General features: G+C 39.5%; 1 protein-coding gene across 2 annotated transcripts in view; it reads right to left on the bottom strand.

Annotated features, from left to right (window-relative positions):
• The window catches only part of PLCE1 (phospholipase C epsilon 1), a 299,887-nt gene extending 282,090 nt beyond the window's left edge, over positions 1-17,797 (bottom strand). For both annotated transcript variants that reach the window (XM_074382600.1, XM_074382601.1), the window contains exon 1: positions 16,588-17,797. In XM_074382600.1, the coding sequence (XP_074238701.1) occupies positions 16,588-17,790 (1,203 nt within the window). In that variant the 5' untranslated portion in view covers positions 17,791-17,797. The remainder of the gene's footprint in view (positions 1-16,587) is intronic.
• Positions 17,798-18,097: the final 300 nt, after the last annotated feature.

The following is an 18,097-nucleotide window of genomic DNA, read 5'->3' as shown; positions in this document are numbered from 1 at the left end:
CGATGGTAGTGGGTTATCAGAACTGATTAACAGTGTCACTAAAGTTGGTATACAAAACCCACTGCTAAATTTGGCTTTTTATTTTTTAAAAGGTTATTTATTTAAAATAAGGTTATTCATTTAAAAAACAAAATTTTTAAAAAGAATCAAAGGAAACAACAACAGCCACATAATGCCAGGTACTGATCTAAATGCTTAAAAAATGGTAACATTTTTGTTAACATATGCTAACATTCAACATACAAAAGCCTACTAATCTTTACAACAACACTGAGAGGTACGTAAAACTATTTAGAAATAAGTAGAGGCACAGAGAGGGTAAGTAACTTGCATGAAGTTTCAGAGCTATAAATAGTAAGTACAGGGTCAGAATTTGAAACTAGGCATGTCCCTAACCTCATACCCTTAATCATTACAGAGTCTTAAGCCCTCAATTACCTAGCTGTTATAATTTGATCAGTTCAGCGCCATACCCAATGGGTCAGAAGTAGTGTTTGGCATGTGGCTCAGGGCAGGAAATTTGACTTGAGAGCAACCTGGACTCCAGGGTTCTCTCTGACACTGATGCCAGACCAGACCTGTGAAAGGCCATTGTCTCTTTGAGCCTAAGTTTCCTATTCTGAAAACAAAGGGTTGGACCCAATGGTCTCTAAAGCCCTTGCAGTGCTGATGTTTTATGGGCCTGGGGTTCTTGGCTCAATTCCTTGCAGCCCAGACCATACTGGCTCTTCCTGGGCCAGGTCTGGCCCCTCCTGCTTGGCTCTGTCTTGCATTTGGCTCTGCTTCTCACAAATAAAAGAAAAAGAACAAGGGGAAAGATCCTCCTGAGAGACTGGGAGGGATCCCATGGCTGCTCTGTATGCTTTGAAGCACTCACAATCATTAACCAGAGAGAACTATCTGCCAAGTGAAGGATGGAAAGAAACTAGACTACAGGGAGGAATGAACTCACAAAACCTCACTACATTCAAATTAAAAGGGCACCTCTGAGCACTTAAAGAATTGACAATGTTATTGCAACAAGATGTGCCAGTGTCTTAAAGAAATGAAGACAGGATAAGCCAAGAAAACCAGAATGGATCAGAGAAGACAGGACAAACCTGATAAACTATGCACCAACCAAGGTTATTTATAGCCTGGGAAGAGGGTGAAATATACATGAAAGACAGACATGTCTGCCTCCACCATCCCACCATGAACTCTTCCAGGGCTGGTGCTGTGTTTTAGGAATCTACGCATCCCAGGAACTGTAAAGGAATTAGGGTTCAGAATCTGCCAATATCAACAAAACACCTACCAGGTGACATGGCTATTTGTATCAGAAATATATTTTTTATACTATTTTAGAGATGAGAAGAGAGAGTCTATAGAGACCTTGATTTTAGTCCCGGGTCTTCATCATTAGCTATGTGAACCTGTTCAAGTAACTTCACCCGTCTAAGGCCTTGGCCATTTTATCCATAAAATAAGGGGCTGAATGTAATTATGGAAGATGAGCCAGATGCCGTGGCTCATGCCTGTAATCCCAACACTTTGAGAGGTCAAGGCAGAAGGATCACTTGAGGCCAGGAGCTTGAGACAAACCTAAGCAACAATGTGACACCCTATCTCTACAAAAATAAATTATTTTTTTTAATTAGCCAGGTTTGGTGGCACGAGCCTGTATTCCCAGCTTCTTGGGAGGCTGAGGCAAGAGGATTACCTGAGGCCAGGAGCTTGAGACCAACCGGGGCAACAAAGCAAGACACAATCTCTACAGGATTTTTTTTTTAATTAGCTGGGCATGGTGGTACATATCTATAATCCCAGCTTCTCAGGAGCTGAGGCAGGAGGACTGCTTCAGCCCAGAGTTCAAAACTGCAGTGAACTATGATGGCATAACTATACTTCAGCCTGGGTGACAGAACAAGACCCTGTATCTAAATAAAAATAAAAATAAAAATAAAAGATGGGCCAGCTCAAGAATCTATAGTTCAGAAAGTTAACAAATATTTATTTTATAGTCATGTATAAAAACATTCTCCTGAACTAATTTAGTGTCTCCGTATTTTACAACATTGGAATTCAATGGACTCTACTGTTCTGGGCACATAATGTATGAATCTAAGAAAAAACAAATTGAACTCTTGGGCTTCAGAAGCTCTTCTTCTTCTGTTCCATGTGGTACTAGGCAGCATAACCATGCGTGGCTGGGCATGTTGTGCCCTGTAGAAGGGCATCTAGCCAAGGAAGGTAGAGGAGATAGGGCTAAATTCCAATCTGCCTTTTGGCATGAGCTTTGTGCCCATGAGGCTCAGTCCAAACCAAAGCTGCATTCTGAGTTTCTGAGTGCCTCTGAACTGTCTGTCAACACTGAAGGAGAGCCATGGCCAGGACTGTGAAGCAACGGCCAAGTCTGTGTTCAAGTTTTGTGTTATATACAAAATATATAGTTTTACCTTTTCTTAAAACATATCCAGACACCTCCTTTCACCTCCAGTCAGTTTTTAAGATCTCCAATAAAACCAGTCCTGTCCTTGATAATCACATGTCAGTATGGACCCAAACCAGCATTAGCCAGGATGCTTGAATGGATTGTTTCTAAAAATCTCAATCCAAGGATTGAGACGTTGTACATAATGGCAGCATAAATGGAAAGTGGGGCAACCTTTCAAGGTAATTCCTTGCAAAGGGACAACCTTTATTTAGCTGAGCAAGTCCTGGAGTTTAAAATAAATCTATTTTATTACCTTCACATTTCCAAAACATGGGTAACTACTAAATGTACTTGGCAAAAATACAGAAAAATAAAAACTCTGAGAAAAACACTCACTGGATTCTCTAGGCATCTAATGTGCTGTCTTTACATGTAGATAGTGGTTTTTTTGCCACCACTAAGAAGTCATTCGTTTTGAGGCCCCTGACATTTCTAGTAACCAATTAGATTAGCATGGGTTCATTCACAGTCTTTTTCCTTTATGCTGTGATCAATAGCTACCAAGACCATTCATTCTGGATTTCCTGGGTCAGTCTCAATTTCAAATACTCTGCCCCTCTTTCCTCTGAATAAAAAGTTCCCAACTTTTTATTTGGAAAATACGATCACCATAATAATGGCATTCTCCTCACAGTCAGGCCAGAGTCATACCATCATTACACTGCCCATATTTGGTTTGTGGCCATCAAAAGGAGAACTGGCTGGTCCAACGAGGGTCTGAGGCCATTTTCTTGGTCTTATTAAAGAGAAAAATAATGCACTTACTATTAAACAATTTAGAACTCAAATAAACTTTCCCCTTGTCTTGGAAGAGTTTCTCAAGGCTAAGGAGTTACTATCTGATGGAAGGGTACAAAAATCTGGAAAAAATGAAGCTATGGGGCTTTCCAACTGCCAAACTCCCACAGGCTGGCTCCCAGTACACATCACACTTGCTATTAAAGTGTCACCATTTATAATTTGGTGCTGAAACTTTCTGAAGCTAAGCTACTCAACATGGTCTATCAACAAACTGATTTCTTATTCCTTATTCTATTAAAACATAGGGATAAAATGAAGTAGGTGCTGGCAATAAAAGTTATCTAATCTCAAGTTGAAAATGAAGTTATTATTCATTCATGCCAGAACCCTGAAAGGGAGACCAAAGCTTCAGGTTTCCATAGTGGGTTTGACTTCGCACTTGCCACATTTATGAAAGGAAAACAGGCTGTCTCTGGTTTTGTTTTGTTGCCTACTCTGTAGTTTTGTGTCTCTTTTGCCTCCAGGTGCCTCACTCTGAATCTTTTAGAGCATGGAGTAAGAGGAGAAAAGTTATACCTGCAGGGAGGTTTTATAGTGTTTGCCAAGTATACAGCCAGCTTAGATTTTTTGCCCCCTGCCTCACAATCCTGTGAAGTAGGTTAAAACTTCATTTTAATGGTGTGACTATGGAAAGAAATGCTACTGAGTCATGTCTTTCATACTTAGGTCAGTTGGTCAGAACCCTGGGAGATCACAGAAAACTTTAAATTAAAATGGAAAAATACTAACATATGCTCCCAGTAGTTTTGGGTATCTCAGCATCACCGTGAATAAGCTATAGATTCTGACTCAAGATGTATGCAGCTTGCTTTGGACTTTGTTCTTGCTTACTTACTTATAAAACTTCTTAACTGTACTTCTTCATTATAGCAATTCTGTAAAACATTCAAATCTTCGGGCTTGGTTTCCTCCTCCTAGCAGGCTGAGTCATAAAAAATAAATCTTAGTCATTTCAATAGACAACACACCCTCGCATTAAGAATTGGTATTGTTCCCCGCATCTCCTATTTCATCCAAAAGTCACACCCAGTTCACATTTGAAGAAAAAAAAGAGCTCAGGGACTCATCCAGCTCAACATTTGTACACTTAATAAGAGAACAGAATTTCTGCCAAGTTATAGGGGTGAGTTGCATCAGAATCTTCCAGAGGAACTTAGGAGCGGTTATGAGCATGGACTTTAGAGATAGCCAGACCTGGGTTCAAGTGCTGACACTGTGTGACCAATGAAATGGGGGTATTTAGTCTCATAGACAGTTGCAATGAGAATGAAAGGAAAGAAAAGATAAAAGATAAGACATCTGGGAAGCCCAGTACAAGACACAGTAAACATCCAGCCAGTATTTACCATTTTACTTCTACAGACATTTCCAGGCTTAGCCAATTCCTCTGCCCTCCCACTACACCAAGTGTCAGGGAGTGAGTGACAAGACTCGCTCCAAATCAAACCTCAAGGAGGCGCTGCTGGGAGAGGTAGAATACTCATTCGCCCTGAAACTCAGGGTCAGGATTTAAATCAGGGGATGCCATAGACTGGCAGAATTTTAGAATTAAGAGGAAGTGTGTCATTTATAATTTGTTAAATTGCTATATGCCAATTATGGACACAGTTCATGAAAATGGCCATGTCCAAAGTAATCTATAGATTCAATGCTATCCCCATCAAGCTACCATTTACTTTCTTCATAGAAATGGAGAAAACCACCTTAAATTTCACATGGAACCAAGAAAAAAAAAAAAAAGCTGCAGGCATCATGCTACCTGACTTCAAACTATACTACAAGGCTACAGTAATCAAAACAGCATGGTACTGGTACCAAAACAGAGATACAGATCAATGGAACAGAACAGAAGCCTCAGAAATAACACCACACACCTACAACCATCTGATCTTTGACAAATCTGACAAAACTAAGCAATGGGGAAAGGATTCCCTATTTCATAAGTGGTGTTGGGAAAACTGGCTAGCCATATGCAGAAAGCTGAAACTGGATCCCTTCCTTACACCTTATACAAAAATTAACTCCAGATAGTTTAAAGATTTAAACATAAAAACCCCGGAAGAAAACCTAGGCAGTACCATTCAGGACATAGGCATGGGCAAAGACTTTATGACTAAAACACCAAAAACCATGGCAACAAAAGTCAAAGTAGACAAATGAGATCTAATTAAACTAAAGAACTTCTGCACAGCAGAAGAAACTATTATCAGAGGAAACAGGCAACCTACAGAATGGGGGAAATTTTTGCAGTCTACCCATCTGACGAAGGTCTAACATCCAGAATATACAAAGAACTTAAATTTACAAGAAAAAACAACCCCATCCAAAAGTGAGTGAAGGATATGAACACATTTCTCAAAATAAGACATTTATGCAGCCAACAAACATATGGAAAAAAAGCTCATCATCACTGGTCATTAGGGAAATGCAAATTAAAACCACATTGAGATACCATCTCACACCAGTTAGAATGATGATCGTTAAAAAGTCAGGAGACAAAAGATGCTGGAGAGAATGTGGAGAAATAAGAACACTTTTACACTGTTGGTGGGAATGTAAATTAGTTCAACCATTGTGGAAGACAGTGGTGATTCCTCAAGGATCTAGAAATAAAAATACCATTTGACCCAGCAATTCCATTACTGGGTATATGCCCAAAGGATTATAAATCATTCTACTATAAAGACACATGAACACACATTTATTGCGGCACTGTTCACAATAGCAAAGACTAAAAACCAACCCAAATGCCCAGCAATGATAGACTGAATAAAGAAAATGTGGCACATATACACCATGAAATACTATGCAGCCATAAAAAAGGATGAGTTCATGTCCTTTCAAGGGATATGGATGAAACTGGGAACCATCATTCTCAGAAAACTAAGAACAGGAAACAAAACACCGCATGTTCTCACTCATAAGTGGGAGTTCAATAATGAGAACACATGGACACAGGGAGGGGGAACATCACACACTGGGGACTGTCAGCGGGTGGGGGGCTAGAAGAGGGATAGCATTAGGAGAAATACCTAAGTAGATGACAGAGTGATGGATGCAGCCAACCACCATGGCACATGTATACCTATGTAACAAACCTGCATGTTCTGCACATGTACCCCAGAACTTAAAGTACAATTTTTTTTAAAATGCCAAAAAAATTGTAGACACAGTGTCTGACATATAGCAAGCAATGAATACATGTTTGCCCTTCCTCTTTTTTTAATACTGAAAAACACCTAAAATTCTCATCCCTAAAGTGAGTTGCTCAAGTCACACAAACAGCCAATGGCTGAGCTGGAGTTGGTACTTGGATCTTTTTAGAAGACAGGGGTGCTGTTTCAGGTCTATTATCAAGGGTATTGGTGTCAAATGGTTTGAAGGAACTAGCCAAACACCTTCCAAGCCCCAGGAATGAAATGATCTCTGCAGCTTACAACCACAGCATGCTGTCCGTATCCCTTCACCACCACGCCCATCCCTGACCCTGCACTGACAGAAGCTAGATTCCCTCCAGTCCATGTGGAAAATTTTGTCCAGGAAGTACTGAGGGTTCTAAGGGCAGAGACAGAGCTCTGGGGTCTTGAGAGGGAAGCGTCTTTCATTCTTGGCCCGCAGCAGTCTCAGGTGTTCCCTTGTAAGCAAAAAGGATCCAGAAACTTTCTCAAGGGTTCTAACAGCCAGTTGAAATGGGGAGCCAGGGACAAGGAGATGCAAACATGGTCTTTAAAGCCAAGTCTGGAAAGATGACAAGCATGGATCACTGGGTTTGCAGGAATGAAAAATACTCTTTTAAATTTCAAAGGAAAATCCTGATTCTGTCCTATAGGTATTGCACAAAAGAACTGGTTCCAAGCTCTAAGGGTCAAGGAGAGGACAGCTAACCAACCTGCCCTGCTTCTGGGGAAAGAAAGAAGTAGACAGCAGGAGTGGTGGAAACCGCCCTTCTTCATTTATAATTCAAGGAGTCATTCAAGAAACAAGAACTGAGCACTGACTGTCAGAAACTCTAGACTGGGATCCGGAGTGGGAGGGGGGTGCCGGCAGAGAAGACCACTAAGAAATTGTGAAACTAAGCTCAGGCCTGAAAGCTGAATAGGAGTTAGCCAGGTAGTGAAGGATTTTCTAGGCCAAGGATAGACAAAGGTTTGATACAAAGGACCAGATAACAAATATTTCAGTCTCTGCAGGTCATACAGTGCCTGTTGCAGCTATTTAACTCTGCCATTAGACGGTAAAAGCAGCAACAGACAATACATAAAAGAATGAGTGTGGCTGGGCTCCATAACCCTTATTAATGAACAATACAATTTAAATCCTATATAATTTTCATGTAGTGAAATAGTATTATTTTGATTTTTTCAACCCTTTAAAAATGCAGAAGCCAGCCGGGCGCAGTGGCTCATGCCTGTAATCCTAGTACTTTGAGAGGTGAGGAGGGCAGATCACAAGGTCAAGATGCTGGGACCAGACCGGCCAATATGGTGAAACCCTATCTCTACTAAAAATATAAAAATTATCTGGGCATGGTGGGTGCCTGAAGTCCCAGCTACTCAGGAGGCTGAGGCAGGAGAATCACTTGAACCCAGGAGGCGGAGGTTGCAGTGAGCCAAGATCATGCCATTGCACTCCAACCTTGGGTGACAAAGAGATACTCTGTCTCAAAAATAAAAACAAATAAATAAAATAAAAATGCAGAAGACACTCTTAGTTTTTATTTTAAATATACGTATTGAGGTACATGAGGGGTCAGTCAAGCCATTCCTGAACTAGGAAGATGGTATTCATTTCTAAACCACAGACTCCTTTAGAGCCTTGTACCAAGGCTGGGACTAGGGTGGAACAAGGGGCTGCTCAGCACCCACAACTTAAGGAGGCACTCACTAAGAAATATATGGGTGGCACTCCTGAGACCCTGAGAGAAGAGACACTCACTTGTCTCACCCCAGTGATAGCCCTGCTTGTACTTTTGCCCTTTTGTACAGAGTGCATTATTGTGGTGTGGCGACCTCTTCCTCAACCGTCGCTCTGTTGGATGATGTTCTTGTGCCCAAGGTTGTGGACTGCCAATCTGATTCCCAGCCATTGCTCTGGGGTGCAGAACTTGGATAATAAGAGAAACAATTTAGATAATAAAATTTAGGCAGAAAGGGAGAAGGGAGAAAAAGAAAAGCTATGCAGGCTGAAGTCTGGGGAGAATTTGGAGAAGTTGGAAAATTTTTTAAGTCATATTTAGGGCCAGGCACAGTGGCATATGCCTGTAATCCCAGTACTTTAAGAGGTCGAGGCAGGAGGATCAGTTGAGGCCAGAAGTTCAAGACTAGCCTGGGCAACATAGCAAGATCTTGCCACTACCAAAAAAAAAAAAAAAAGTTTAATAATATTTGAAAGTTGTTGCTGGTAGAATAATATGAGAAAGATTGAGAAGGAGATGAATGTCCAAGGAACACGTTTAACAAGCTCCACTGTAAATTAAAATTGTAAACCTCCTTTGCCACTTTCTTGATCTTCATTCATATATCTATAACTACACCTATATCTAAATCTATATTGCAAATCATATACCTGATAATAAATTTGTACTCAGAATATATATCAAAAATAAAAAAGACACCTCAATTTAAAAATGGGCAAAGAATTTGACTAGACATTTCTATGATATACAAATGGCTAAGAGCACATGAAAAGGTGTTCAGCATCCCTTGCCATCAGGGAGATCCAAACAAAACAATGAAATAATCAGTTCACACCCACTAGGATGGCTATAACCAAAAGACAGACAATGAGAAACATTGTTCAAGATGTGGAGAAATCGGGCCAGGTGCGGTGGCTCACACCTGTAATCCCAGCATTTTGGGAGGCCAAGGTAGGAAGATCACCTGAGGTCAGGAGTTTTAGACCAGCCTGGCCAATATGGTGAAACGATCTCTCTACTAAAACTAAAAAAATTAGCTAGGTGTGGTGGTGCTCGCCTGTTATCCCAGCTATTCAGGAGGCTGAGGCATGAGAATTGCTTGAACTCAGGAGGCGGAAGTTGCAGTGAGTCTAGATCGCACCACTGCACTACAGCCTGGCGACAGAGTGAGACTCCATCTTCAAAAAAAAAAAATATATATATATATATATATATATATATATATATATATTATATATATGGGAAATATATATATATTTTATATATATATGTAATATATATATATTATATATATAATATATATATGGGGAAACCAGAACCCTTTGCATTGCTGGTAGAAACATAAAATGTGCAGCTGCTTTGGAAAACAGTCTGGCCATTCCTAAAAAGATTAAACAGAGTCATCATGTGACCTAGCAGTTCAACTCCTGGGTATTTATCCAAAAGAAATGGAAACTATGTTGTCGCAAAAACTTCTGCATGAATGCTCACAGCAGTATTATTCATAATAATCCAAAAGTGGAAACAACTCAATGTCCAACAATTGATGAACAGATCAATAAAAGGTGACATTCATACAATGAAATATTATTCAGCAGTGAAAAGTATTTAAGTACTGATTCATGCTACGGTATAAATGAATCTTTAACCTTGAAAAGATTATGCTAAGTGAAAGAAGCCAGGCACGAGACCAAACAGAAAGTCCATTCATATGAAAGTCCAGAATAAGGAAATCTATAAAGACAGAAAGTGGATTAGTGGTTGCTTAGGGCTGGGGGAGAGGCACAGGGTGGGGCCATGGAGGGTGATAGCTAAAAGAAACAGGGCTGCTTTTTGAGATGATGAAAATATTCTAAAATTGATTGTAGTGATGTTTGCACATATCTGTGAATATATTTAAAACCACTGAATTATACTTTATTAAGTATAATAAAGTTATACTTAATTATACTTAAAGTAATCCTTTAACTGTGTGAATTGTATGGTATGTGAATTACATGCCAAAAAGCTATCAAATAAATAAATAAATAAATAAGAAGAAACCAAAGCATTTCTCCTCCCCTTCAAGGAGATCTGCTATTGTGTTTCAAAGAACTGGCCTTCCCTATCCTTGGAAGATGATTGCATGCCTTTGTGTTGCTGAAGGCCTAGAGGGTTTTCTGCTGAGCTTTCTGAGAATTTGAAGAGTGATGGCTGAAATAAGAAGGAAGGGTTTAGGGTTCCTGGTAGAGGACTGAGCCTTGGGGTTAGGGGTTCAGGGTTCTGATGCCTGAGCTCTAGAAGATCCATATTTAATGTGAGGCTCTGCATGTGTTCAGGCAAGCCACTAGAATAAAGAACCACTGAAAGGGGCACCATTTGGCTATCATGGTGCCAGAAAATAAGGCCAGCACCACTGTCTGAAAAAAGCTTTTGAGAGAGGACCCTGTCTGAGCTACCAGTTAGTGTACTCGTGGGGGTCAGTGGGTGTACCTCCCCCTACTGATGTTTCAAATCCTTAAATGCTGAATCATTTGGTCACCAGGGTGGAAACCTCTCCTGTAATCCCAGGACTGCCTTAAGCTCAGAGGGGGGTACTTCTATAACTCATGACTTTGCAGAGGTCATTCGAGGGGCAGCTTGAGTGCCCCCTCTGTAAAATGCAGGTTGTAGAGCAGATCAGGGCTTCACCAGGTGGTTTTATCCTTGCCTACTGGGTCTAATTCTTTTCAGGCCACTTACTACCATGGCCCATTTTCAGGGATAGGGTCTCTCCAGCTGCTAATTCCCATTATGCAGGACATCTTGAGAAAAGAAAAAAATAATAATCCTAATGCTGATACTGTCCCAAGACTATTATGAGAATAAAAGTGGCCACCAGTGCATTTACCTTACACTGGAATCCAGAGTCAAGGTTTGTCATTCCTGCTCTTACCAAATCTTAGCCAAAGTGTTGGCATAACTACAGAGATGCAGGGGGCAATTTATCATACATTATACCAATGCAGCTAATAAGGGAAAGTCGTGAAGTCATCACAAAGCTGGACTCTGACAACCATCACATTTTCCACTGATGCACTAGACGTGACTAAACTGTACAGGAGCTGAGAGGAAGCTGGATTCCCTTTCACTGTGCTCAGCAGCAAGGGGCCAGCATCATCCCATATCCATGTCATCAACCCAGCACCGTTTGTAATGAAAGAGGCAGCCTGGCAAATCACCAAGCACAGGCTTCCAGCTTAGCCTAAGCACCCCACGAAATCTTAATTATCTCAAGATCCAAATTGTAGCCTAGCTGCAGGCAACCAAATTTCCAGACCAGAAAACAAGACATGTTGCTATCTCAACAGCAATCCCTTACAATATTGAACAGTGGGGCTCAATAGATATTTTATCATCTATAAAACTTACAACTTAGAAGGTGAATTTATTATTGGTAGGTCCCTTTACACATAACAGACATTTTCTCTCCCCTGAGGTTCAGGTCTCTTCAATTTGAAAGAGACAAAATACAGAATCAAGGACATGTATATCAACAAAGGTAATTTTGTGAAACACTCAAAAAATAGTTGCCTCTTAGGTTTAATTTTCTGTGCTTGAGAGTAAAGCACAAAGAAGAAAGGCATATTTTAAAAGGAAGTAAACAGAATAAGAAGCAGCAATATAGAAGTTGCTTTTGACCTTACTTTTTAAATTACACATTTTGTAGTCTGATATAAAATTTTTTTATTCATTCTTTGCTTTTCATTTGTATTCTTTGTTTTTTACTTTATCTGAGGTTTTTTTTTTCTGTTTTGTCATACATATTCTTGTACAGTAAATCTTCTTATGGAACAAAGAAGGGAAATAAGTGAAGTGATAATACAGGAGCCAGTGGAATGCCTTCCCTGGCGCCTCCACATTCTCTGACTGCATGTGGAGCTCAGGTTACAGGAGCAATTCCAGCAGGGCAGAAGCAGAAACTTCTTGTACTTCACATTCAAGATAACCATATGCATCTAAACTACTCAAAATTCAGGCAGGTTGAGAATTTTTTTTTTTTTTAAGGAAAAACACCCTTAACCAATCTTTAACCTGGAGACTTCAGCCACCTGTCAAAATATCCCATCTTGTTTCAGAGCAAGAGAGAGAGAATATGACTATAACTGCATAAGTGATAGGGTTTTAATTTCTTATGAGGAGGAGAAGGAGGATACCAATATAGTTAGTATGTCAGCAAGTATTAATCTTCATTAGTGTTTTCCATTCAAATCCATTCTTCTCTACACAGCTGTGCAAATACAAACTAAATGGGTCATTCTGACCAAGGCATCCAAGAAAAAAAAATGTTTAATGTTGAGGGCCAAGGAATTAATTGGACAAATAGCACATTCTTTAAATGTGTGGGAAGGATTGTTCAAACTACCACATTATAAATTGAGAAACATGCATTCAAATTCATACCACTGTAACACCCCTGAGTGAGAAGACAGACAGCAGAAGGAGGTGGAAATGTGTTCTCGACAAAGTATATCCACAATGGCCAGGGTGAGAAAGCAGCACTCGTCCTTGCTGGAACTGTGCGGTGAGTAGCATCTCATTTAACGCCACAATAACACCACTATTCTCAGTTTATAAAAAAGTAATCAAGAACAAAGAGGTCAAACCGTGTACCAGAATTCACATGGCCAGTCAGCGACAGAGTCAGGGTCAAAATTTAAATTCAAGTTGACTGACCCCAGAGACTGTATTTCTAACCATGACATTGTCCTTATTCTCTATATATTTGGCATTATGCTTGCATAATGGAGAGTACAAAAATGCAGAACTCATTTCTTGTCCTTAATCGATTTACAATCTGATTGAGGAATCAGAATGGACACCTATGAAATGACCAAAACACAGGAAAAGGAGGATATCATTAGGGTCTGCATCTTTGAAGAAAGTAATTCATAGGAGCTGGGGACACTAGTTATAATTCACCTGCGCAACTTCTGAGGATTTCTACCAGATCCTAAATTAAAAAACAAGATATATAGAATATAATACCTTAGAAAATACCGATTCATTCCTGCTATGGTGTGATTCGGATATTCAGAAAGGGCCCCCACTTTAGAAATCTCCCTTAAGAAAGGACAGGACAACCAACCTATTCCCCAGCTGCATCTTAATGGTTAAGAAAAATGCCAATAGCTTCCTCCAATCCTGCTTAGATCGAGGGGATAGAAGTTCCTGGAGTCTACTCTAACAGAGGTGTGGCAACCTCTCCCAGCCTCCAGATACTAAGAAGCAGGGAAGAGACAATTTACATCATCCCTTTGGTCCTTTTCAATTAGAAATTAACCATCCCAGGGCCTTTGATGGACAAGGGCAGGTTTGAGCTGGGACCAATGAACAAACTCAGAAGAAACAGCCCCAGGGCTGTAGAAAAGAAAAAACTGGAGGAGAGTATGGTCATACCAAAAATTATTCTGAAATGTACACCCGATTCACAACCCTCATTGGGAAACTATTATAAATGTTCTAAAGCAAGCTATTTCCATTCACTTTGCTATATTTAAATGTCTGTTATACTCTTAAAGTTCGTGTGCACATGATTTTTTAAATCACTACACTTTTAACTAAGATGACATGCATGTTGCTCTCAACAGCAGTTTCATGGCACTGTGATGCTGTGCAAGTCATCTAGTGCCAAGCAGGACAGGCATGCTGGTAACAAGCTCCTCATCTGTGACTCAGGTTTCATGTGGAATCAGGTCAAGAGACACAGAAACACATCCCTAGACACTGGCTGGGTGAGTGGCCAACTGTATAGAGAAGGACATGCAGGCTTTCACTTTTCAGGCAGGTTCCCAGGTCAGCCCTAGTGTTCCTAAGAACCCAAGTGGTGTCAGGGTTTTAAAGGAAGGGAAAATAGTCCTGAAATGTCCTGATCAAAAAGCAAAGAGTTCTGTTTAAACTCCCAGCCAATGGTTCACAACTTCATAGAATCCATAGGAACACTGAAAAAAAATTCATGCTGTGCCCTACCCCAGTGATTCTGATTCAAAGGGTCTGGGGAGGGGTCTGGGCAGTGACTGTAACATGTAAGTGGGGTTACAATCACCATATCTAACATGGTCAAGTCTGGATACCATGAGCATCAATGAATGGGATTACTCAATCAACAGATGCCAAAATGACCAGAATTTTTCTGTTCTTTTAAACACTTACTCTGAATTTTATTTCTTTCTGTATCTCAAGAAACTACCTAAGAGTATGAGCTGCCTGAATTAAATCTTATTTTACTTACTAACTAAGTGACCTTGGATAAGGTAAATAATTTCCCAGGAAATCAGTTTTCTTAGCAATACAATAGGGTTAATTATCACACCAACATCATATGGCAGTTAAGATAATTATATAACATGGAATATATAAATTATTTAGCCCAATATATGGCATATTTTGAATGCTCAATAAATGTTAGCTACCCTGATTGATATTTCATATGGTTGGGCTGTGTCCCCACCCAAATCTCATCTTGAATTGTAATAATCCCTATGTGTCAAGGGCAGGGCCAGGTGGAGATAACTGAATCATGGGGCGGTTTCCCCCATACTGTTCTCATGGTAGTGAATAAGTCTCATAAGACATGATGGTTTTATACATGAGGGTTCCCCTGCACATGCTTTCTTGCCTGCCACCATGTAAGATGTGCCTTTGCTCCTTCTCTGCCTCCTACCATGATTGTTTGGCCTCCCCAGCCATGTGGAACCGTAAGTCCATTGAACCTCTTTTTCTCTGTAAATTACCCAGTCTAGGATATGTCTTTATTAGCAGCATGAGAACAGACTAATACAATGATGATGATGATGATGATGAAAGGAAAAATATACCACTTATATTTCAACAAAAAGGATGTTTCTCTAGACCAAGTGCTTATTTCTAGGGTCGCGTTTTAAAGGATTTGTGAAGAATTGGAATGTGAGAGTTCTAAAAACAGTTTCACATAGAGAATAATTGAAGGAAGCAAGAGTGTTCAGGATAAAAAAAAAAAAATCCAAGATGGCACATGGCACTGTCCTCAGAAGTACAGATAAGGTCTGAGAGCAGGCAGCCTGATCATATGTATTTCTAGAACAGGATTCTTAAAGAGGGGAGACTGGGAATAGAATCAGAGGACCTGGAAATCTGGTTGAGGAAAAAAAATGAATCATTATTTTCATTAATCCCAAATGGAAATTTACATTTCCTTTAATTCTGAATATAGGTAACAAACTTCAGTAGTAGTAATAGTAACTGTGATCTTGTCACAATAGAAGTCACAGAGATTTCCATATCCTATTACAGTTGTGATAGATATCCTAAAATGTTATTGATATTTAGGGTGACCAACTGCCCTGGTTTGGTCTGAAGGGTTTTCCAGGATATGAAATTTACAGTGCTAAAATTGAGAAAATTTCAGGTAATCTATTCCTTACTTACATTCATCACTACAACTATCCCTCACTATCCGAGAGGAATTGGTTCCAGGACTGCCACCATCCACATGAATACCAAAGTTCAAGGATGCTCAAGTCCCTTATATAAGATGGCCTAGTATTTGTGTATAATATACATTCATCTTATTGTATACTTTAAATCTTCTCTAGATTACTTAGAATCTATGTAAATAGTGTTATAGTATATTGGTTTTTTTAAATATGTGTTATTTTTATTGTTATATTTTTATTTTTTCTTTCTTACAAAACTATTTTCAATATGCAGTTGGTTGAATCTGTGGATACATAAACTGAGAATACAGAGGGCCATAATTTGAAATTATGATAGTTATCACATCACCAGATACTATTATTTAATGTATTAATAAAGAAGCACCTAAATTGCCACGTTAATTTTTTTTTAAATCTTGATAAATGTGTATCAACATAACTTGTCCTTTATGATGCTTTCAATTTCATTTGACTCATTTAAAAACATTATTCTGAATCCATATGTTCATCACTCTGCCAAAGGAGTCCATGGCATAAAAAAGTTTTAAGAGGGAAGGAAGTGGGGCCATTAGTTGGAAAATGTAAAAAAACAGAATTAAGTTCTGTTAGGTCTGGAAACCTAAAAACAATAATGAACTACACCATAGCAGAGGAACCAGGCATTTATCTCAAAATAACAAAAACCAGATAATCAATAGATGGAGCCATTTTTTCCACTACCAGGAAATCTCCCTAATCCCTCTACTCCCAATAACGTATTTTCTGACATACTTTTATGTCGCAGTATCAACTCAATCTTGGTAGCTATCAATTGGAGTATCTATTTTCAATAACTACAAATGCTTATCCTAAGAATAATAATTTGACAGATCTTAAAATTTCTCATGAATTAAAAAGTGGAAATTTGGATATTTTTAAAAAGCAACTTTAAAGAAATGGTAAAAAGAAACTCAAATGCTTACAGGATACCACTGGACTTCTGAGAGATGTCGACTCCCACCTTGCCTTATCTCCACCGTTGACAGGGGTTCCATTACTCTCCCACAAGGCAGTAAGGGACTATTTCTCTTCCGATCAATGTAACTCCATGCAATCAGCCCAATGTGGCCAGAAGGCAGAGTTCTCACAATTGCTCTTGTTCCAGTATACACAGATTTCTTAACTTCCCTGTCATTTTTGCAGAATCTTCTGACTAACAAAGTGGACCGCTCCTTTTTGCTTTTAAAAAATTCTTCTTCTACATCTTCACATTTATCAGGGATGTCCTCAAAATGGCTCAAAAAGGTCTTGGCAGCTTGGCTGTCACTAAAATCTTCCCTGCAAAAACTATCACTTGAATATACCATGTCAACCTTCTGGCAAGAGCCTTCAAAGCAAAAGTATTTTTCATTCAAGGTGTCACAATGATCACACTGCAGCCGCTCATTCTTATTATCACAATTTTTTGCCAATTCCATTAGTTTACAGGCATATGCCATGTAGTTTTTTTGCTTCTCCTCACCCCCGGGTAGTGGTACACAATTTCCACAGTCATCTAAAATTAAGTTTTCTGATAGGGTACAGAAAGTGTCTGACATTCTTCTGTCAACTTCATAATGAAAATGAAATACTGTCGTGCTGCTGTCAGGGTGTGCTCTGTCTGTCTCTAGGATTGCCGACTGATTTCCCAAAGGACTAATGTCCATGGGAGGTCTGTCTAGTTCCAGTTGAATTCCAGGGAACACCCTTCTTTCCAGTGGAGAAGGAATTCCAGTTTCTAAACACAGGTCTTCCTCAGCAACAGAGTTGCACATTTCATAAAACTGTCTCTGAGGAAGGCCATGCTGATGGTTTCTCAATATGTTGTTGCAGTTAATGTTAAGGTTTTTCACAGAATCTGGCATGCTTTTCTCCCAGCATTTTTCATTACTATTCTCATCACTCACTATTTTCTCCCTTGCTATTGAGAGAATCTCCGGCAAGTTGCTTCCAGAAGATTCTTCTTTAAGTTTGTTCAGTCGTGAGATGGTATGAGAAGTCTGCCCACTCTGTCTGACAGTATGTGCTTTTGGAATATTGATGTCTGAGACCTTTTCACTACTTTCATCTGAGGCTGATTGGGCAGAAACCACTTTTCTCTGAGTCACAGGTATGAGAACAGAAGATGTCATTTCTTCAGAAGTCATCTTGGACTAACACACAGTTTCCAGCTATTGCTCTATTTCTCTTCCCTGGTGATCATGTCAAGGTTTTAATAAAATGACTCATTATTATGACAATCTCAGACACAACTCCTCCCAAGAAAAAAAAGGGGTAGTTCCTTTCATTCAGGTGCATTAAGAGGAAAATAATTTTTCTCAGTTATAACTTCTTATCATGAATATATATGTTTCCTAGATCAGGGTTTTAAGATAGTAGATCAATTTTCCTTTCTCTGTTATCTGAAGCGAAATTTTTTGAAGCCTGTTACTCGGGCTTGCACTCTGCAACTTC

Source organism: Saimiri boliviensis, chromosome 12 (assembly GCF_048565385.1).
Source record: "Saimiri boliviensis isolate mSaiBol1 chromosome 12, mSaiBol1.pri, whole genome shotgun sequence".
Classification (NCBI taxonomy): Eukaryota; Metazoa; Chordata; class Mammalia; order Primates; family Cebidae; genus Saimiri; species Saimiri boliviensis.
This window is presented reverse-complemented; position numbering and strand designations above follow the sequence as displayed.